General features: G+C 41.5%; 1 protein-coding gene and 1 long non-coding RNA gene across 3 annotated transcripts in view; one reads left to right on the top strand and one right to left on the bottom strand.

Annotated features, from left to right (window-relative positions):
• The first annotated feature begins 159 nt into the window (after nt 1–159).
• The window catches only part of LOC147209813 (uncharacterized), a 28876-nt gene continuing 8503 nt past the window's right edge, over nt 160–20532 (top strand). Inside the window, exons 1-11 of one of the 2 annotated variants that reach the window (XM_086105839.1) lie at nt 160–543; nt 3512–3556; nt 8368–8634; nt 9292–9336; nt 10496–10759; nt 10852–10896; nt 15877–16140; nt 16386–16676; nt 17340–17583; nt 20075–20120; nt 20293–20384. In XM_086105839.1, coding sequence (XP_085961965.1) covers nt 312–543; nt 3512–3556; nt 8368–8634; nt 9292–9336; nt 10496–10759; nt 10852–10896; nt 15877–16140; nt 16386–16676; nt 17340–17583; nt 20075–20120; nt 20293–20384 — 1835 coding nt within the window. In that variant the 5' untranslated portion in view covers nt 160–311. Of the gene's footprint in view, nt 544–3511; nt 3557–8367; nt 8635–9291; nt 9337–10495; nt 10760–10851; nt 10897–15876; nt 16141–16385; nt 16677–17339; nt 17584–20074; nt 20121–20289; nt 20385–20532 lie in introns of both variants that reach the window. The other variant, XM_086105837.1, reaches the window with a different exon arrangement.
• On the bottom strand, nt 12103–18953 carry LOC147209814 (uncharacterized). The gene is made up of 3 exons (XR_015100269.1): nt 18813–18953; nt 13123–13179; nt 12103–13050 (listed from the first exon to the last, which is right to left on the bottom strand). It is a non-coding gene; the product is annotated as an uncharacterized LOC147209814 (long non-coding RNA).

The raw sequence follows: 20532 nt of genomic DNA, 5'->3' as shown, positions 1-20532 counted from the left end.
TATGTCTGTTGTCAGTACCAATGCCTTAAAACGGGCATTTTAGCAGCAATGATGGAGAAAAAAAAGATTTTCAATGCGCCGCCCCCAGACGTAGGACCCCCACCCCATTTTCCCCGCTGGTGAATGGTTGCTGGTGTCGACCCAACAACTTCACGAGTACAGGACACTGACTTGGCAATGTAGACCTCCCAGTTCAAATGGGCGTTCCAGTGCACTCTTCTTGGTGGGGGGTCGACAGTTCAGTTCCGACATCGCAGCATCAGAGTTCTTGAGGATACGGTGACTCGATTTGACGACGTTTGTGAGAAAGGATGGCTACAAATGGAGCTAACGTAACGCAAACGCTGTCCGAATTGACAATCGCTGACTTCCAGAAGCTCTGTCAGCAACTGGTGAGTCGAGGGTCGTTGAAGGAGGGGACGTGCAGCACGGCGGAGGAGCTGTTGACCGTTTTGACTTCCTCGCTGGGCAAGGATGAAACTGACAACCTTATAAAAGTTTCGCTCGAGGAGATCGGTTACATGGCGGATGAACAAAGTGCTGGTAACTACTATTTTTCACATTTAAAAATTCTTAACCAACAACAGACTCTGAAAAGTGCGACAGGATATGGACGGGAGAAGAAAGTTTACTTTCACTTTCGACTGTGCAACGACGAGTCAAACGTGTTTTCAACGTCCAGTGCGGTGGTTCTGAACCTTCTCAGAGGTATCGAAGGCAACCAGTTAATATGCACATCCAGCGAACCCTTTATTGGTCATAAATAAATGAGATTATTATTATTATTATTATTTTTACAAATTCAAGATATACAAAGAAAATTGCATTTATAAAAAACAGAAAAAAGTAAATAAGATTACATTGTATCAGTAAAGTATAGGTTTTTAAAAAATGGATGAGGTACAATCACGACAGGCATACTGTGAAAACTAAGCGAACGAAATTTCCCACAGAACTGATTGGACAAGCAAAGTCATGTGATCATCTGCAGCCAGTGATGGCCAATCGGGTGTGTCATAACTAATTGACATGTTGATCGGGTGTGTCTTAACCTCCATGGCAAAGCCTCCATCCAACCACGGAGACCGATTCAGCGAACCAGAGGGTTCGATCGAACCCAGCTTAAGAACCACTGGTCCAGTGAGTCCCGGTGTAATTCGAGGGATACATTCCTTCAGGCGCATGCGCAATTTTGGGCGTATTCAACTCCATCCATCCATCCATCCATCCATCCATTTTCTGATCCGCTTATCCTCACAAGGGCAATAGGCGGGGGACATCCTGAACTGGTTGCCAGCCAATCGCAGCGTATTCAACTCAGGTTCTTCAATCAATTTCCCACGTGCCTTTCTTGTGCACTTTGGAAGATGCCCCGACTGTCTCTTGTCTTGGGTTCTGACCCACCCACCAAGCATTACCTGGAAATTCGTGCTCAACTTCCAAAGTGGTGTGATTCGGTAAAGTCTGAAGGTGGTCGTAATTTCCGCATGGTGGTATTTTCCTCAAACATGGAGATCCATTTGCAAAGTATGTCACACTTAAAATGTGAAAGAGCTTGCCAAGTACATGCCGGTTTTATGTTATAAAATTGATACCGATCTTCACCAGTGACGTGCATGCGGCTCATCGACAGACTCAAACACGAAGGAAGAATAACTCTTACTCTGAATGCTTTAAGTTGATCATAGACTCTATGAGAACATCTGTAAATTTGTAAATGATTATGTTTTGAGAAAGTCGCACCAGCTGGGTAAAAAAGAGTCAATATTGTTTTAAAAACAAACAAAACAGTATTTTTGACTTCGGTAGAGTAGATGGGGAGACAAAAATATCAATTATTTTCCCCTTAATTAAAACATATTAAATCTCATATTTTGCATCGAGGGGAACACGTTGCTCGAAAGTTGAGCACATCGGCCTCACAGTGAAGAGGTGCAGGGTTCGATCCCAGCGCTGGCCTTTCTGTGCAGAGTTTGCATGTTCTCCCTATGCCTGCGTGGGTTTTCTCCAGGTACTCCGGTTTCCTCCCACATTCCAAAAACACGAATGGCAGGTTCATGGAAACACTCTAAACCGTCCCTTGGTGTGATTGTGAGCGTGAATGGTCGTTTGCCCTGCGATTGGCTGGCAAAGAGTTCAGGGTGTCCCCCGCCTACTGCCCGAAGACAGCTGGGAAAGGCTCCAGCAGGCCCGCGGCCCCCCAGGCCCCTTGTGAGGATATGCAGATGAGATGCATGAATGCTCAGTTTGTGGTAAAAGAGTCTCTGGAAAGACAGTTTCAATAAGTCACACAACACACACCAGAGAAAAGACTTTTTGCCAAGTATCACATTTTTTAAAATGATACGTTTCGTGTTTTTTAATATGCTTCTGGAGTTCACCCCTCTTTTGCTTAAAAATAGAGGCTTCACCCACCTCACTACTTCCTCCTCTGCTTCGGAGCGCCGAGTACCAGTTTCTAGGTTTCAGTTTGAGTTTTTTTTCAAGATAGGGAATATTACAGGTGGTCAAACAATAGACCAACCAGTGCCCTTTTTAATTGGAATGCAAGAAACAAGTGTTAATATCAAAGCCGATGCCGTTCCTATTGTCCAGCTATCTTGTGTGTGTACGTGTGCACGTCTGCGTGTGTATGTGCGTTAGGGCTGGACAATTAATCAAAATTTAAAATTCTCCTGTTGATCTTTAAAATGTTCTGATTGACCCCCCCCCCCCCCCCCCCCACCAAAAAAAAGTACCCTGATTGCATGTTGGATTATATTTACTTTTAAAAACACTGCCGTGTGTCATTTCCTAAATCGTAAATTACATAATAATGCCCTTTGTCAAAGGATTCATTTCCTCAAGCATGATATGACACGCATGGAGTTTGATCTGTTCGAATTAAGCTCCTTTATTGAAGGTACCGGTATTTGTATTTGGGGGAAAAATGTTTGCTACATCAACTCATGGAATGTCAGAATGTTGTCGTTACAACTCCCAATATCTTTTATTTGTGTTGCGCCTTTTTCCTGCCCATAATTTAAAAGCTGCTTTTCCTGGGCTGAACAAGCAATTCCACTTAGGTGAGGTTTAAGCAGGAAGGAAGGAAGGAGTATCGTGAAAGTATTTCCTGTCTTCTTGCCAGACACAAATCATGGCTTGCACAAGAGAATTGGTGGAAGACTTTTCCTTTTTTTCCCCCTTTAGTCTCATTTGAGTCTAAATAATCAGAAAGTGGGAGCTGTTAGTCGTGTGATTCAATATTCCTCCATGGCAGGGATGCATCCGCCGTGAACGAAAACATGAGCGTCCCCAGACGAACCAACCATTAGTATGAAAGAGTATTTGGGCACTGTAACCCTCTTCTGTCATTCTTCCCCACTGTCAAAAGCATTTCTCCAATAAAAAATATTTTGGACTTTTAGCCTTCCCATTACTTGCTTTAGTTTTGGTAATTTTTGCAACCCCCTGCAATTCCAGGATGTCAATTTAAGAGAACATCTGTAAATTTGAAACTTCATGTTTTTAGAAGCCGGCACCAGTGGCACCACCAGCGCCAGTGGCACCTATCGCTGTAAGTCTTGTTCAATTTTCTCAATGACTTTAACTGAGCTAAGAGATAATTAAGCTTGTATTTGACATGATTAAGTCGAAAGTAGATGAGCTTCTTCCTTCTACACATTTTGAGTCAACGAGCATTTTGAAACGCATGTTTCCCATCACACGCATCAACTTCAATATTGAGGGCTGTATTTTTGGAGGAAGACTAAAATCCTGCAAAGTACTGCCATCATCATTTGAGCGTGTTGCTGTGCTCAATCGGAGGAAGATTTATAACAGGTCACAATAGCAACTTTTTCAAAGCTACAGTCATGTGGATAGCATAATGTGGCAGCTCCGAAGCAAACAGAGCTGTCGTGTTGGTTTGTAAAATATGCACATTTTTAATTCGTGAAACACTTAAGAAAATACAGACACGCCTCTGTTGGACTAAGTGCCTTTTCAACTGCCGCCCAACTCGAGAGACGTTTATGGGCCGCCTCTGAAAAAACGTAAATTAATGATTATTTCACTTACACTCAGAAAAGCGAAAATAATGCAACAAAACAGAAAATCAAGTGACTAACATAAACAGCCTCCTACAATAGTACATTCGTTAATTATGGTTCGGGTGTTCTTAACATATAAGCACAATATGTTTTATTCAGTCTTTTAGAAGTGGTTGATTTACTTAATCCGGTGAGGTAAAACACTACCGTATTTTCCTGACTATATGTCACAGTTTTTTTCATAGTTCAGCTGGGGGTGCGAATTGTACTCTGGAGCGATTTATGGGTGAAATTATTAACACTTTATTATATCATTTCATGTTATTTTCACATTAAACCACAAGAGGCTGCTCTAGACCTGTATTGATAAAACCACGATGAGTCTGACGTAAGCGACGTAGAAGAGGAAGCGCTGCATCTTCTGCCTCCGGAGTTAGTGGACTTGTTTTAAAGTGACACAGAGGATGAAGATTTCATTCAATTTCGTGATTTGGAGTGACACTGATGGTTTGGTGAACTTGTTAGCATGTTCTTTATGCTATAGTTATATGAATAACTCTTAATATATTACTCGAACACACCAGGCACGTTCTCAGTTCGATGCAACGTTAGCATATCATACACTTATTCAGCGTGTTGTTTTTATTTTTATTTTCAATTGCCTTTCAAGATGGCATGTATGTTCTTGGTGTTGGATTTTATCAAATAAATTTCCCCCCAAAATGCGACTTATACTCCAGTGCGACTTATGTATGTTTTTTTTCTTCTTTATTATGCGTTTTATGGTTGGTGCGACCTAGACTCCGCAGCGACGTATAATCCGGAAAATACGGTAATTAAATTTTTCCAATAAATTTTAATGAAATCAATATTTAGATATGATCTTTTTTACCTGTTCTTAAGCACAATGTAAATGTTCACATGGCCTAATTTTAAAGTGACCTCCTATACTTTTCGGTCAAAAAAACTCGGTCTCATTGTTCTACTACTTAACGACGATATTCTAACGTTGGTCAGTCCAGTGGTATTTTGAGAGTATTTTTTTGGCATGGTACTTTTGTTGAAGACGTTGTTTCAACAACTGCATTATATTTTCACAGTCATCACAGCGCTCCAAACAACTGGCACATAAACACACACGGAGCAGCAGCACATAAAAAATGCACAGCATGAATACACATTGCAATGCTCACAGACATACCGACTATTCTCCCTGCTCCTGGTCACTCTCTTGGGACTGTAATGTTTTTGCGTGATGTCGCTGATCGAAAATCTGTCCGAAAAGCCTTTAAATTAGAGTAAAGAAGCATAACTTAATTATTTCTCAGCATATTTCCACAATGCTTTCATTTTATCTGCTACCCAGGTTTCAGTAAGAAGTGAATTCCAATAATAACAATAATAATGTGATGTGCTTTTATTAGAGCTGTCAAACGATTAAAATATTTAATCTAATTAAAAATGCAACTGTAATAATTCACTCAAATTCACAAAAAAATTTATCGTGATTACTCACACATTTTTTATCGTTTCTGAATTTCCTTTTAGATATTTTTTGTCCTATTTTCCCCCGTTTTAATGCTCTCAACATGGAATCATGAATCAGTTTTCTATGTGCAAAATGCAAATATTTACTGAAATAACAATTTCGATTTTTGAATTGATTTTTTTCGATTGAACATTTTTCACATGGAAGTTATTCACACACAATCTCTCACACAATATTACTGTCCATCAGCAACAGTGAAAAAAATATTTTGTCACACAACAGCTGCTTTAATAGCTCTTTTTATGGAATCAAAACAGAGCAATATAACATTATAAAGTGCACATCTAAGGTAAACTAGTACTCAGCCTATTGTGGATTTAAGCCATGGTTGCATACTTCGTTTTTCTCAAGTTTGCTTTGAACACAGCAGTCAGGCTATGTTGATTCTGTTGTTCCTTCTTGCGCGGAAGTCCCTCTACGGTTTTGTGTAGACATAATTTCGGATGACTACACTTGGTTCGATGACAACACCGGAGACGTTTTATTTTCAGTATGGTCGCTACGACTGCACCGCTGAACTCTCGACGTGTCTAAGCGTACCGTCAGTCTGAGTCAGACGAACGCAGTAGTGACGTGTCATTCGCGAACGAGCCGGCTCTTTGAAGTGAACGATGGGAGCCGGCTCCTCATTGGGAGCCGGTCCGAATAGGAGCCGACTTTTTTTTACTCCTGTTTTTTTCCCCCTTCGGTTAAAGCCGCACGTGATTGGTCAAGATCCGTGGTAGAAGAGGAAGGGGAGGGTTTTACACACACACACACACACACACACACACACACACACACACACACACACACACACACACACACACACACACGCTGCAGTTTAGAGAAGGGGGAGGGGTTAGAGAAGAGACACAGCAGCACACTGAGCAGCACGCAAACAAGACAAACGAGGAGACGAGAGAGTTAGTTAGCGAAAAAAACAACACGGTGGAAAGCGGAAAGGTGAGAAAATGGATAGGAAACGCAGTGAAATTTGGACTCATTTCAATTTAATTGATAGTTCAAAGGCAGCGTGTAGACTGTGCAAGGTTAAAATATCCCATCGATCAGGCTCCACAAATGACCTGCACAGGCACATCAGAAAAGTCCACCCATCAGTACAATTTGAAGAGAAAAGACAAGCAAGGGAACCAGCTATTAATGAAGGTGCTAGTGTGTCTGCAACTGTTGCTGCTGCTGCAATGTCACAACTGCCTAGATGTACAACCCAGAGCTCTATGAGCCACTTTATGCAAAAAGCTATAAAACCAGCAAAACAGAACACAATTGACAAGGAACTGGGTAAAATGATTGCAAGTGATTTTCAGCCATTTTGTGTTGGCTGTGTGTTGTCGCAACATCTGAGAGAATCTTCTCCAAAACAGGGCAAATATTAACAGAGAGGAGAAACAGGATCAACCCCTCAAAGCTGAGGCACTTGGTTTTTCTTCATGCCAATCTTCGCGAAAGACAAGTTAAAACTTTTACCTGGGTGCTGCTTTCTTCTTTTTGTTTTACAAATTTTAACTTATAATTTGTTGTGTGGTATTCAAAGCTTACTTATGTTGTTTTACTGTAAATAGTTAAAAGCTTATAAATATACACATTCAGAGATTGGAACTTTTTGTTGACCTTGTTTTGATATGGGTCTTTGTACTTTGTTTTTATTTTTGTAGCACTCCATGTTGTACTCCATGTTGGGTATGTTCAGAGGAATATACATAAAGCCATATAAATAATAAATATTTGATATACTGTCTATTTTTTGCATTAGTAATTCATTTTACGCATAATATTACGTTATTTTTGGTAGTAAATTAATTTAAGCAACAAAAAAACTGAGGAGCCATTTGGGAGCCGAAAGAGCCGGCTCTTTTTAGGGAGCGGAGTCAAAAGAGCCGGCTCTCTAAAAGGAGCCGGAATTCCCATCACTAGAACACAGAGAAACTCCACCCGCTTTATTTATATGGACACGGAACACTGTAACCTTCCACACAAAATAGTTCCAAACAAATAACAACGCGTCAGTGGCATACATCGTATTCGACAGGCTACCTGCTCTTTATTCTTATTTCTCTCCCGAAACAGTGTCTTCTCCCGCTTGGTGTACCTTAGCCTTCTCCACTACGTACAATCTCTGGACACAGCTTGTAATGGAGGCTCTCGCTGGCAATCCGTTGTGGAGTCGTTAGATGCAATGCGAATGATTTCAGCTTGAGTCGAGCTGTGGACAATGTTGACAGGCTTGCATGCAGTAGCCATACATTTAGCTCTGGCTTCAGCAAATTTGTTCTTTGTCGTGTCATCCATTTTCTTCGCTTTGAAATGATCCATAGCTGTCTGTCTGAGACGAGGGGGCGGAGTACCCACGTCAGCTGTATGCTTGGGCATTAAGTGGTATTTCAGACTCGACGTGCTATGATGATAGCTCAGTTTACGACTGCAAAACATACAGGTAACTTTGGGCTTGTCAGTGGAACAATCTGGCAACTTTTTAAAAGTAAACTTTCCATTCATAAACTCTTTAAGTATCAATTTTCGGTGTCAAACGTGCGTGGACCTGTGCAGCGCGCTTGTTGTTTTGTTTCTGGTTTATTTGTAGAGCAACGTAACATCCGCTTGTGACGTGTGCCGCGTTAATCTCGCGAGAAAAAATTTAAAATTCATTTTAATTAATGCCAATAAAAACGCGCTGCACTGACAGCTCTAGTTTTTATCTTAATTTAATGAGCACTCGGGAGTGACCGTCTGTTCATTCCGCAGGAGGTATCTGACCTGGCTTTTTCTGTTTGCTTTGTTTATCAGATGATTCTGCGCAAAGGGAGCTTCGACAACTGAAGCCTGTGTTCAGGACACAGGCGTTCTTACCACATTTACGTAAGCTGATGCGCGGTCTTGAAGAGGCTCAGGTCTTGAGTTTCATGGAAATGCATGAGATAGTGAAGGAGAATCCGAAGATGACACAACAAGCAGAGTCTCTGATTGCTCTGGTCCTCCACAAAGGTCCGCAAGAAAGCAGCAAGACGTTGTCTTTGCTGAAGCAAATAAATCCGACTCTTTTCAAAGCACCCGGTGAGTTGCACTCTGGTGACCATGCTCAGCCAATACAGTAAAACGAACGAACTAAATAAATAACAATGATCATAACAATAACTGATTATTATTTACAATGCATCCTGTTTGTGCGTGACACATGATATGTATTTTATTTTGTACCTGCAATGGAAGAAATAATTATTTCATCCCCTGCGGAATTTTTCAATTGACTGATTAACAAAATAATTAGTTGCAGGTTCAAATGCCTTATTGTTTATGGCAATGGAATGCACAGCAGTCAAGAGTGTAGGATATAAAATTTACAAGCTGTCGTGCATTTCAACGGATGAAATATTGATTGCCTGCCATTCCGGCTCCAACAAGATTAGCTGATGCTCAATTCGCAGGAGTCCCGAGTACCGTTCTCAACTTGTGTTTGAGGAATCAATTTCTTCCATTCCAAGCACTCGACCTCCACGTCTAAGACTTAAGGGCTGTCAAATGAAAGGGACACGATTGTAGACCTGCACAAAGCCTCGATTGGGTGATAAAGCCTGCACCAAAACACTTGAGAAGGTGACATGATTCAGAGATGGAAAATGAACAAAGGGGCGTGTTCTTTCATGTGCTGAAGACGCACAACAGCGCACTTTATTGACTGCCCGCCTTATATTTGCAACTGTATGTTTTTAGAGGCCGGCACCACCAGCACCGCCAGCACCAGTGGCACCAGCCGCTGTAAGTCTTGTTGCTTTTTCTTAAATGCCTTCAGCTGAGCTGCCATTTAAATGAGCGTATATTCGACATGATTATGGAGAAAAGGTGTTGAGCTTCTCCTATTACACCTTTTGAGTCAACGAGCATTTTGAAACGCATGTCTCAGATAACAAGCATCAAGTTCCACATTGAGGTCTGTGCATTTGGATAAAGAGTTCATTCTTTAAAAGAACTGTAATGATTACCGTTCTTTTCAGTTATTATCATATTCTAGCTGTTCTGGACGGCAGAATTGCAGACTGGTTTGCACGTCTGCCTCACAGTACAGAAGTCTCGGGTTCAAATTCGGGCTGTGCGGAATTTCATGTTCTCCCCTTGCCTGCCTGGGTTTTCTCCGGGCACTCCTGTTTCCTCCCTCGTTTAAAAAATAAGCATTGTAGGTTGCTCTTTATTGTCCCTAGGTGTGAGTGTGAATGGTTGTTTGTCTACGTGTGTCCTGCGATTGGTCAGCAACCAGTTTAGGGTGCCCCCCCGCCAACTGCCCAAAGACAGCTGGGATGGGCTGCAGCACGCCCACGGCCCTCGTGAAGATAAAGCGGTTCGCAACTCAACTGTATTTCTAGAGCACTTTAAAACAACCACCGCTGTATACAAAGTTGCTGTACATGGAGCAAATATCACGTGTACAACAATAAACAATAAATTAATAACGAAGACAGTGAAAAGCATAAAAAACAACAACTGAACAACCTTCGAATCAGAGTAAAACAGTACAACTTGATTATTTGTCAGGGGTGTCGCAAAGCCAAACGCAAGTGGAAAAAAGACAAATGGCAGGTCTCTTATCAAATCTGGGGAGACTGCTGGCGTAACTGCTGGCCAAAATAAAATACCTACAGTATATGTAATATATAATACCCGTCAGACTTTATTCAAGCTGACCGTCACAACCCACGCATACTGTTTAAAACCATTTTTTTTAAAAATAAGAAAAAGAAAACTTCTTGAATTGCTATGCACAGTTTGAAACTTTCCATTTTGTGTTCTGAAATTGTAACAAATTGATTCCAATAATGATGTGCTTTTATTTTAATTCATGAGCACTTGGGAATGATCGTATGTTCTCGCCATCCGAGCAACGGTATCTGATCTGACTTTTTCCATTTGCATTGCTTTTCAGATGATCCTGTACAACGAGAGCTTCAACAGTTGTGGCCTGAATTTATATCACGGGTGTCATTTTCACTTTTATGTGACCTGTTGGATGACCTTGATGACGATCATGTCTTGAGTGGCAGGGACAGACAATGGATAATGTCTCAGATGTCTTTCATGAGACAACATGCAGAGTCTCTGATTGATCTGCTCTTCCACAAAGGTCCAGAAACAAGCAGGGAGACATTGTTTTTCCTAAAACAAAGACATTCTGCTCTTTTTAAAGTCCGTAAGTGCTTCAATTGGATCATAAAGGTATCTTCAACCCAGTATTAATAGAACATCTGTCAATTTGTACCTAAATGTTTTTTTTTTTTTTAGAGGCTGGCACGAGCAGCACCAGCGACACCAGTGGCGCCGGTGACTGTAAGTCTTATTCTTTGTCTTCAGTGACTTGAGCTGAGCGGCCATTTAAACGAGCCCTTATATGACATGATTACGGAGAAAAGAGTTGGCTTTTACAGCTACAAATTTTGGGTCAGCAAGCACTTTGAAACTCATTTCTCACCATGACAAGCATCAGGTTCAATATTGAGGTCTGTTTTGGGATAAAATGTAGTTTTCTTAAAAGTAATGGTTATTTCACTGTCTAGCTATTCTCGATCTGAGGAAGGTAAATAACAGGTGTATCACAATGGCAACTTTTTCCAAAACTAATTTGTCTAGGTTCAATGCGCCTCCGCTAGTCAACGCACGTCATTCAAATTCATTTTGCGTTTGTGAAATTAAGCAGTTCAACAGTACAATCCACCAGAACGATACACCTGTTAGCAACCTTCCTGAATTGTTGCCCATTTCAAGGGGCAGCCATTTTGCCACTTGCTGTCGACTGAATACGACAACAGAGGTGCTCAGGGCTGAGGTCACAACCAATCCTGGCTCAGCTTCAGAAAACAGGTGAGCCGTGATCGGTCGCGAGCTGAGCTCTGCGCGACTGTTATGCCATTTTCAATTGACAGAAAGAGGCAAAATGGTCGCCCCCATGAGATGGGTAGATTTTGCTGTTTGATATTGCATTTGTGGAATATGAACCAATCAAAATGCAGTGTTTAGACAAATTGAGGCGCATAGAATACTTTTTCCTCGACACAATATATTTCATGGTTGTCCTCCATGACTCCAACAATTGCTGCTTTAGCACACACGGAGTAGCAATATGTACTACACGTACTACAACACTTTGAGACACAGAATATTCTCCCTGCTCTTGCTCACTAGGGAGGGTCTTTGTGGAAAACGTTTGAGAGCCACTGGCATTGACGTTTTAGTAAACAACTGCCAATGTTTTTGTGTGATCTCGCATGTCGAAAAGCTGTCTGAAAAAGCTTCAAAGAGCAAGAGTTCATCTTGAGTATTTCTCAATATACTGTACTTCCACAATGCTTTCGTTTCATCTGCTCGTCAGGGTTCAGTTAAAAATTTTCACCAATAAGCTGACATGGGCCGAAATTCCAGTTGGTTCTCCAAGTTGCCGGATGTAAATGACCAAGACACTTCAGATGACAACACTTAAAGCTCAACGTCAGGGGTGTAAATGAAACATTATTTGTGGGAAAAGCAGTGTGGGTCGTGGAATAGGTCATGTACTTTTGTAATCTGTCAGTCATTTTTCTTGAATTTATTTGTTAGCCTTTCAGGTACACATTCCATGTGTGTTACAACATACAGTATCAAGATGATGGTGCCCACTTGTCATGTTGCTCTATACACCGTTGGAAACTTTCCCACATTTTCTTCTCTGAAATGGTCACAAATGAATTCCAATAATGTGACGTGCTTGTCATGTTCGCGCAAGGGTAGAGGACCTAGAAGCAGGGCATAACGAACAAAATGTATTCAAAAACCAATTTGAAAGCATGAACCAAGTCCTGAAAAGATCACAATTCAAAGTAACATGAACACACCAGGAAATAAAACGTATCACCACAAGCAACAAAACAGCATGACAGTAACACAAGGATCCAACAGCAAGTGACGGCTTGGCAGTCCTTTTAACTCATTGAATACCACCCCTTTTCACTGGAGCAACCTCCTCAATCCCTCACATTTTACTGAATTTTGACTGATTTGCAAGGCCCACAGAATTTTCTGTCCTATGGCTATATATACATGCAACCTGTCAAAAGAAAGGTGAGACTCTCTTCTATCGGCAGAAAAAAAAGTTTGTTTCTATCTTTCTCCGTCCGTTGGCAATCAGCAGTAGAAAACTGCTAAGTTTGATGGAAAAGGCCGATTTTCTGCAGAAATCCAGAGAAAATGAGCTTTTTGTAAAATCATGCATTTCAAGCATCATTTCAAGTTTTACACAATTTTTTGCTGTCGTGGCAGCTCAAATACCTCAATAATGTGTTCCTCCTACAAAAGAACATTACAAATAATGTTTTTGTGGCAAAATAATTTATTTGCACACAACAAAACTATTGAACTATGAACAAAAGTGCAGCTGTGGAGAAGATGGTTTTTGGCTTCCATCCAGTTTGTCACCACATCGATTCATCCCACCACGTCCAGATGCACGACCTATAAATTATAGAAACATAAAAAGTTGCAAATATATCTTGCTGCAGAGTGAGGTACAATCATTTTATTTACCTTTCTTTCCACCACCAAAGCGAGGAGTCGTCATCTTTTGGCTTCTGGTTGGACAATCTGTAATTTATAGACGTATGTACAATTACCACACTTTTATTTTTCTATTTTTTTTATTGTTGCTTTCCACTTACATTTCAACATCTCTCACACACACACATACATGCTCGCACACTGCTATTTACACCATTCATTCCACGTTGCTCAGCATCCAATTTGAAATGAAATGGAATATGAATTTAACACTAGTGGTTTTAGCAGAGCTGAGCGGACCAAATGTGTCCTGTTTTTTTTTTTTAAACCTATGGCGACATGCAAGTCAGCGCATTTACGGCGCATATTTTCATCCACATCTACGAGACGCATCAACCGTACATAAATGATTAGTGTTACTGGCAACTTCATAGTATAGCGGGGAATGTAGCGGTACATAAAAGTGACTGAGGAGTGATGTGTCGGCCCGGAACCAGACCCCCCACGCCTTCTCCCGGACACCAGGGGCGCGCCGAGGCGTTCCGCCTCTTCCCGGGCGTCAGCTGAAGGATCCGGTGGGCCGACACAAAAAGAAGCGAGGAGAAGTTTCTTAGTCGAGCCGCAGATCGGGGGACACACCAGAAGTTTCTAAGTGCTTGAAGCCGAGATCGTTCGAAGTCCAAAAACAGACTAAGTCCAGAGGCCGAGGTGCAGGCTGGTCACAAACGAGTTTATTCAGTCAAACCCGGAGAGGTACAGATGTGCACATCGGAAAACTCTGAATTCTCCCGGGAATACACACAGATTTTATAGCGATATGAGGGGCAACCCCTCTCATTTCATTGGTTAGTTTTTACGATCGTTTGTTAACTTAATGGTGTCATACTGCGTTGTGTAATTCTGATTGGCTGTGGCTTTCTTCGTTAGCTAGATTTTAATGGTATCTATAATTACTTCACAACTTGGTTTATGGTTTATAATGGTATCACAGTTGTTCTGTTTATTAAAATATAATAGGGGCCCCTACCGGGCCCTTTGTGTGATTGCTTGTGGCTTTAACCTTATCCGTATGTGTGGCCACCTAGCGATGATTCCTTCTGGGCAGACTGCAGGTTTTTTGCTAATCTTAACAATGACCATTTTAGGACAGCTACCTTGCTTTGCTATGTTCTGCTAATTTCAACAATGACCATTTCAGGACAGCCACCTTGCTGCGCTATATGTTCTGCTTATCTTAACACTGACCTTTTAGGGGCAGCTACCTTGCTTTGCCATAGTAACCACATTCCATTGTAGGGTCGTTACCTTGTGTAGCTATAGCAACCATTCTCATTTCCCGCTCGCTACGTTGGGATATACAAGGCTTGTATTCTTTACCTTCAAACATACACCGTTTAACATAGAACAGATACCCCAATGCACACGCACTTCAGTACTCTCTTTGCTGCGTAGGTCAAGCCGTTGATGAAATGATATAGAAAGGCATTGAGTGTTTTGTCCGAATGAAACCTATTAGAGGAGGTCAAAAGTTGGTAGCTAACATGCTTCGTTAATACACAATTAGCTTCTTGGTTCCACATCTGTTTGACGTATTACTTTCTCTGTTCGACAACCGTATGCCCGTTTTTCTCTATCTACTATGATTAACTAATCTGGTTTAACACAATATTAATACAAAAAGGACACTACAGGAGGCATAAGAAGTGATGAAGTTTTGAATGGGAACTTGCAAGCTAGTCAGCAGTTACCTCCTCGTTCCAGCGGCTCTGGCGAGGACGCTCAGCTGCTTTCCGTTATATCCGAAGGCACATATTCGTCCGACATATCGGGATCCAAATTGCTCTCCAATTCATCGTTTTCGCCGTCGTCTTTACGAGACGATTCCAACGAATCGCTGACGTGTGCCCGGCGTCGGCCATGCGAAGCAATGCAGCCTCTTTGCCGTCATCGCTGGAAGTCGCCGGGGAGACGATTTGTGGGCGACGTGGGGCATCGGGAGGCACAAAATGCTCTGCCAAGCGATGATCGCTGACGTGGAGCAAGTTCATCTTCATCAGATGAACTCGAAACTCGGCGTGAGCTATGCGACGCGCGTGTAGCACGCCATGTTTGTGCAGGCCGACGTTCGTTTGACGGGTGCCGCTTTCGATTAGTGACCGAAGCATCATTTTCTCTTCCACACAAACACCATCTCCTTTGTTGTTTTGTTTCGAGGACGCTTTTATACCGAAAAAAAAAATCATTTTTAGTTAGTTATTTCCTTTTCTCCATCGTTGCTAGTTGCTAATGTTCCAATCCACTATCCACATACGCCCCTCCTTCACTGTACGCCCTTTCTACTACTTCTGCCCTTTCTACTACTTCTGCGGCTTGATCCTGGTTGATTTTTGCACCACTGCCACCCGATGGCCATTTTTTTGCCATTTAACATTGCCGTCAAGCCTAATCCTGTGGTGAGAAGTTGCATCGGACTCTCTTGCACCCTCCCCCATGAAGACACGTGATTGACGTATTAATACGTCATGGGGAGGGAACGGCTATGCGCGAATTGACGTATTTATACGTCAAAGGGTGTAAATGAGTTAATCAGATGGGTAACAGTGACACGACGACGAACAGCTGTGGTGCTGGAGGAGAAGCCCTCTGACGCCACCTACTGATGAGAACCAAAAACAGAACCGTGACAGTGTTTCTATTTTAAATAATGCGCACTTTGGAATGACCGTATGTTCTCCCCTGTCTAAGACACCTGACCTGATTTTCTCTGGTTGAATTGTTTTCCAGATGACTCCGGACAAAAAGAGTTTCAGCAGTTGAGGCCTGATTTTGTAAAAGAGGTGTCATTTTCACTTTTATATGAACTTTTGTTGGAGCTTTCAAAGGCTGACGTCTTGAGTGGCACTGAACGCCAAAAGATTCTGTTCTCGATCTCTCGATTGAGAAAAGAAGCAGACTCTCTGATTGATCTGCTCCTCGACAAAGGTCCAGAAGCAAGCCGGAAGATGTTGTTTTTCCTAAAGCAAAGAGATCCCGCTTTTTTTAAAGTCCGTAAGTCTTTTTTTTGTCGTTTGTTTTGTTTTTGGTCATTGGGAAATAATTACAGTTGTTTTCACCACTGTAAATATTTCTACTGCTACTACTTCTGTTGCTACTTCTATTCAGGCAATCAGAATAACTCCTAGTCTAACCAGAACCAACAATAAATGACAGAGGCCCTTTGATGAGCACTTGGGAATGAGCGTATGTTCTCCTTGTCTAACACATCTGACTGTTTCTGTTTGTATTGTTTTCAGCTGCCCGTACCCATGGACAGTTGCTGCCTCAAGAGCGACTAAAACTTAGAACACTTGAAGAGCTTCCGGTGTTGAGGTCTGACTTGATGTCACAGAGTGTTTTGTTTCGGCTGATGAACAGTCTTGAAGTGGATCGTGTCTTGAGTTCCGGGGAAAAGAGTATGATCATCTCTTCCAACCCTGACATCGGAAGTATGGTGTTCCATTTGAATCATGTCGTCCTCCTGAAAGGTTCAGAAGCAAGCAAGAAGATGCTGCATTGCTTGAGTCGGATCGAGCCTCGACTCTTCGGTGAGTGGTAGCTTCCCTTTGCCAGCTTTTTGTAACCATTGTTTGCCTTTTTTTTTTTTTTAATCCCCCAGACGTGCACATCTCTTTTTATCACTGCAACATGACAACATACCTTCCTCCTTTCTAATCTGTCCTTTTTATGCGTGACATGTTTATTATAAACGGTGATGTGATTATCTGTTGAATCAAGAAAGTAAATAGTAAGAGTCAGATAGAGAGAAATAGGCTACGATGTCTCAAAAAGAAACAAACAGTGCAATGCCATATTCTCAAGAAATTCAAGAACGATCGAGAAAGGGACTAAAATCTGTCAGTTTGGAAAAGGTTCCAAGGCCATTTCCAAGGTTCGGGACTCAGCCGAGCCACGTTGAGCCCATATTAACAAATGGACAAAACTGGGAAAAATCACGACCCGAGTGGTAACCAAATTTGATTTCTGCAAGAATGTAATGACAACTCATCCAGAAGGTCACAGCGGAGTGCAAAAGGAATCCTGTTGCAAAAATCACAGTACAGTCTAAAAGTTATGACATCTCACATATCACAGTAAAACTAGAACAGGTCAAAGGGAATCAAGCCAATTCTACCTACTACTGCTCTTACTTTGAGCACAATATTCATAACAAACTGGGATGTGTCAACCGATTCCCCTCCTTTCCACAGGGCACTGCCTTGTTGAGCAATACAAAGGCATGTTGGTTGACATGGTGAGAGATGTTGACATTCTAATAAAGGATCTCAATACAAGGGGAGTTGCTGTAAGCGATGAGATCAAAGCTATCCACAGCCCTCAGGAGAAGATGTCGAAAGTCATTGATCATCTGAAATCTGTGGAACAAAAACGGATCTTCTACAGCATCCTTGAGGAACGGGAGCCACCAGCATTCGACACAGTCTTAAGGAAAATGTAAGTCTTTAAACCGGTGAAAGGCTTTTGGGATGTGAATGTGCGAGGCTGATTATTTTTGCTTTGGAACAAAAAAAAAAAAAGGGTTTGACGAGATATAAAGGTGAATATAGGAAGAGCCCATTTTTTCAGTTTTTGTCCAGGTATTTACATCTCGATATGATAAACACACAAATGCAGTTTCGCATTTCATTGCACACTTTGTTTGAATCCACCCATTTTCCACGGGAGTACTTGTGTGGCACGTACATGGCCAAATGTGTCCTATTACCTTAATGATTCAAACACCGTATAGCCCAAACGTGTATACAGGTAGTCGGTTTCAGATTTGGTGTTTGCCTGTAAAGACTGTGGCTAACTCTTATCCCCTAGCCTCACTCACTCTATCATCCCGCACTTCTGCAGTGGCCTATTGAGGCGCACTAAAACCTCTGAGTAATTTGTTTTCCTGCTTGCAACGCAATGTGGCTTATGTTAACCTGATGACTGAACGTTGATGCTCACTACATTTCCAAGTGCACTGTGTCTGGTTTTGAGTGCACCACATTTTCTCTGGACACCCATACAAAATGGCGCAGGCCCGATATAGTGCAATCTGCAGGGAATACAGGTGGGTGATATGGGCTCTATTTTTTCCCAAAATTGGAAACAAGTAATTTGATAATATTCCACAAAAAAAAAAAAAAAAAAAAAAACTCTAAATCTGTGTGTACTTCACGAAACAATATTAGATCAACAGCTTTAGATTTAAATTGCTTCATACATCTTACATGAAAAATTTCAAATGATGTCCTGGCAACTTCGTGTTTTTTTTCTTTTTCATCGATTTTGGTGAGCATGTCACTGAAATGTTTCTTGACAGATACTCTCACAGTTTATATAAGAGGTAATATGTCTGACAATAATTTCAAAAAGTGTCTCCATAATGGGAGATGGCCATCATGCAACGGTCTACCACTTCCAGCTCCGACAGCGGTTAGATTGAAAGAATTACTCATCTTTGCATTGATATATGCATGTCATCCGTTTGTGGACGGTCCTTAACATTGGCGGCAGATGCCGCTGTTTGCGACGTCATTGCAAATACATTTAAAGTGACAACAAATGCAGCCTCATTCTTTTGACCGACAGTTAACGAAATATTTATCCACATACTACACGTGACATAGTCGCAAATATTTTTATGATGCGGACTACGAGCGTGTAACAATTGAATGTTAAGTCCATACCACGCATCCAGCTATCATTGAAGTCATGTAGTTGACGGCGGCCTTTTACTCGCTTCCCTTCAGTCTGCCTCTTAAATTACGTCGCTGAGACGGAAGACTGCGCATTTGAAGCAATGTTGTCTTCTCACGGCTGCTGCCACGGTCACATGACTGAATGCCTTCTGCTGATTTGCACAATGACGACAGCACTTCTTGCTACTTTCCAGCCAATCAACGGACTCTTTTGTTTTTTTTGAGGCAGTATTACTACTCAGTCATGTTAAACTGCATATCATGAAAGCAACGATGTAGACCTGCAGAGGCGCACAGATTTGAGTGTTGTCAAGAAATTTTGGGACTTGACTTTGACTAAAGAAACACTGCGAGAGCTGCAAAGAAGGCCCCAAAATTGAACTGGTGACACGATTAATAGCTTTCAAGGGACAGGCGTGTAGGTGACACAATCTACTGTTTGAAGGAGCCTTGATGAACCAGGCTCATCTGGTAGATGGGGGACAGTCTCATCTGCGTTGTCACCTCGCTCATATTTCATTAAAAAGCTAATTGTGAAAAAGCTGATGGCGCTGCGGTTGTTTTTCCTCTGACCCACTCCAAACCATGCCACCGTTTACTTTTGCGGGATATAACCATGAAGCTGAGCCTACTCGAGATCAGAAATCTGTGACACAGATTCTGCTGGCTGTTCAGAAGGGCCCGCGCCATGCCTATAGGTACGGCTAAAGGTTGTACCAGAAGCTCAAAAACATTGGTACAAGCAGATTAAGTTCTTGGCATTTTCTGTCATGCCCCCCCAAGGAAGAGGGAAACATCTCGCGCCCCCCCCCCCCCCCCCCCCGCACGGCTATAAATAGTATCATTTGTCTATAAAATTGTTATAAGTACACCTTTGCAGAACACTGTATCCTTAATAACGTATAAGAGCATAAAAAAAGAAAGAAATATGGACCAATTTACAACAAAGAATAGTAACTGGAACAGAAAAGATTTAAAGTGCAGCTGAAATTCAAAAATTACATTGAATCCTAAATTTTACAATAAATATTTTTTGACTGACCATGTCAAACCATACGATACTGAAAAATAAAATGACATTCAATAACTAATAATGCATTCAAACTAATCACCAACATTATCTCAGGAGCACAATATTAAAAAAAAAACTTTAACCAGCAAAACAAAAATATATAAAATAATTTTTATATATTTTTGCTTCATATGGTGTGTGTATTTAAGTTTTTATTTTCCCCTCGGACCACTTTCAGGCAAACTGAGCAACCATGGATGAAGGACAACTTTGAAATGGACACAGTAAGTACATCTTCGACAAAATGTTGATTGTCTTCCTGTATTTGGATTCTTGATGTGATCCCGGAATAAACAATGAAATAACATTTGGATTCTATAAAATTCTATGAAAATGGAGGCCTGCTCTAAATACCATGTAACTTTTCATTGCATGTTTTGTGCCTTTAACCAGGAGAAGTGGTTCACTGAAATTGCAACAGTTGCCGAAGACGAATGGACTAAACTTGAGCCGGAAGTGAGCTGTGATGATGGGGTCACCTGGTACAGGTGAAGCACATTTTCAAGACTCTCACTACGCTCTGGGGGACACAAATATAATTCATGATGTTGCGCCCATTATTTCAACAGAATTAATTCATTCTGTATGTCAGACACCACATCATTGAATGGGATGTAAAGGATATTTTTTAACTGT

The sequence above is a fragment of the Hippocampus guttulatus genome, chromosome 2, assembly GCF_054856545.1.
Source record: "Hippocampus guttulatus isolate MCC_2025c chromosome 2, RoL_Hgut_1.0, whole genome shotgun sequence".
Classification (NCBI taxonomy): domain Eukaryota; kingdom Metazoa; phylum Chordata; class Actinopteri; order Syngnathiformes; family Syngnathidae; genus Hippocampus; species Hippocampus guttulatus.
The sequence above is the reverse complement of the archived record's forward strand: the minus strand, read 5'-3'. Positions and strand labels throughout refer to the sequence as shown.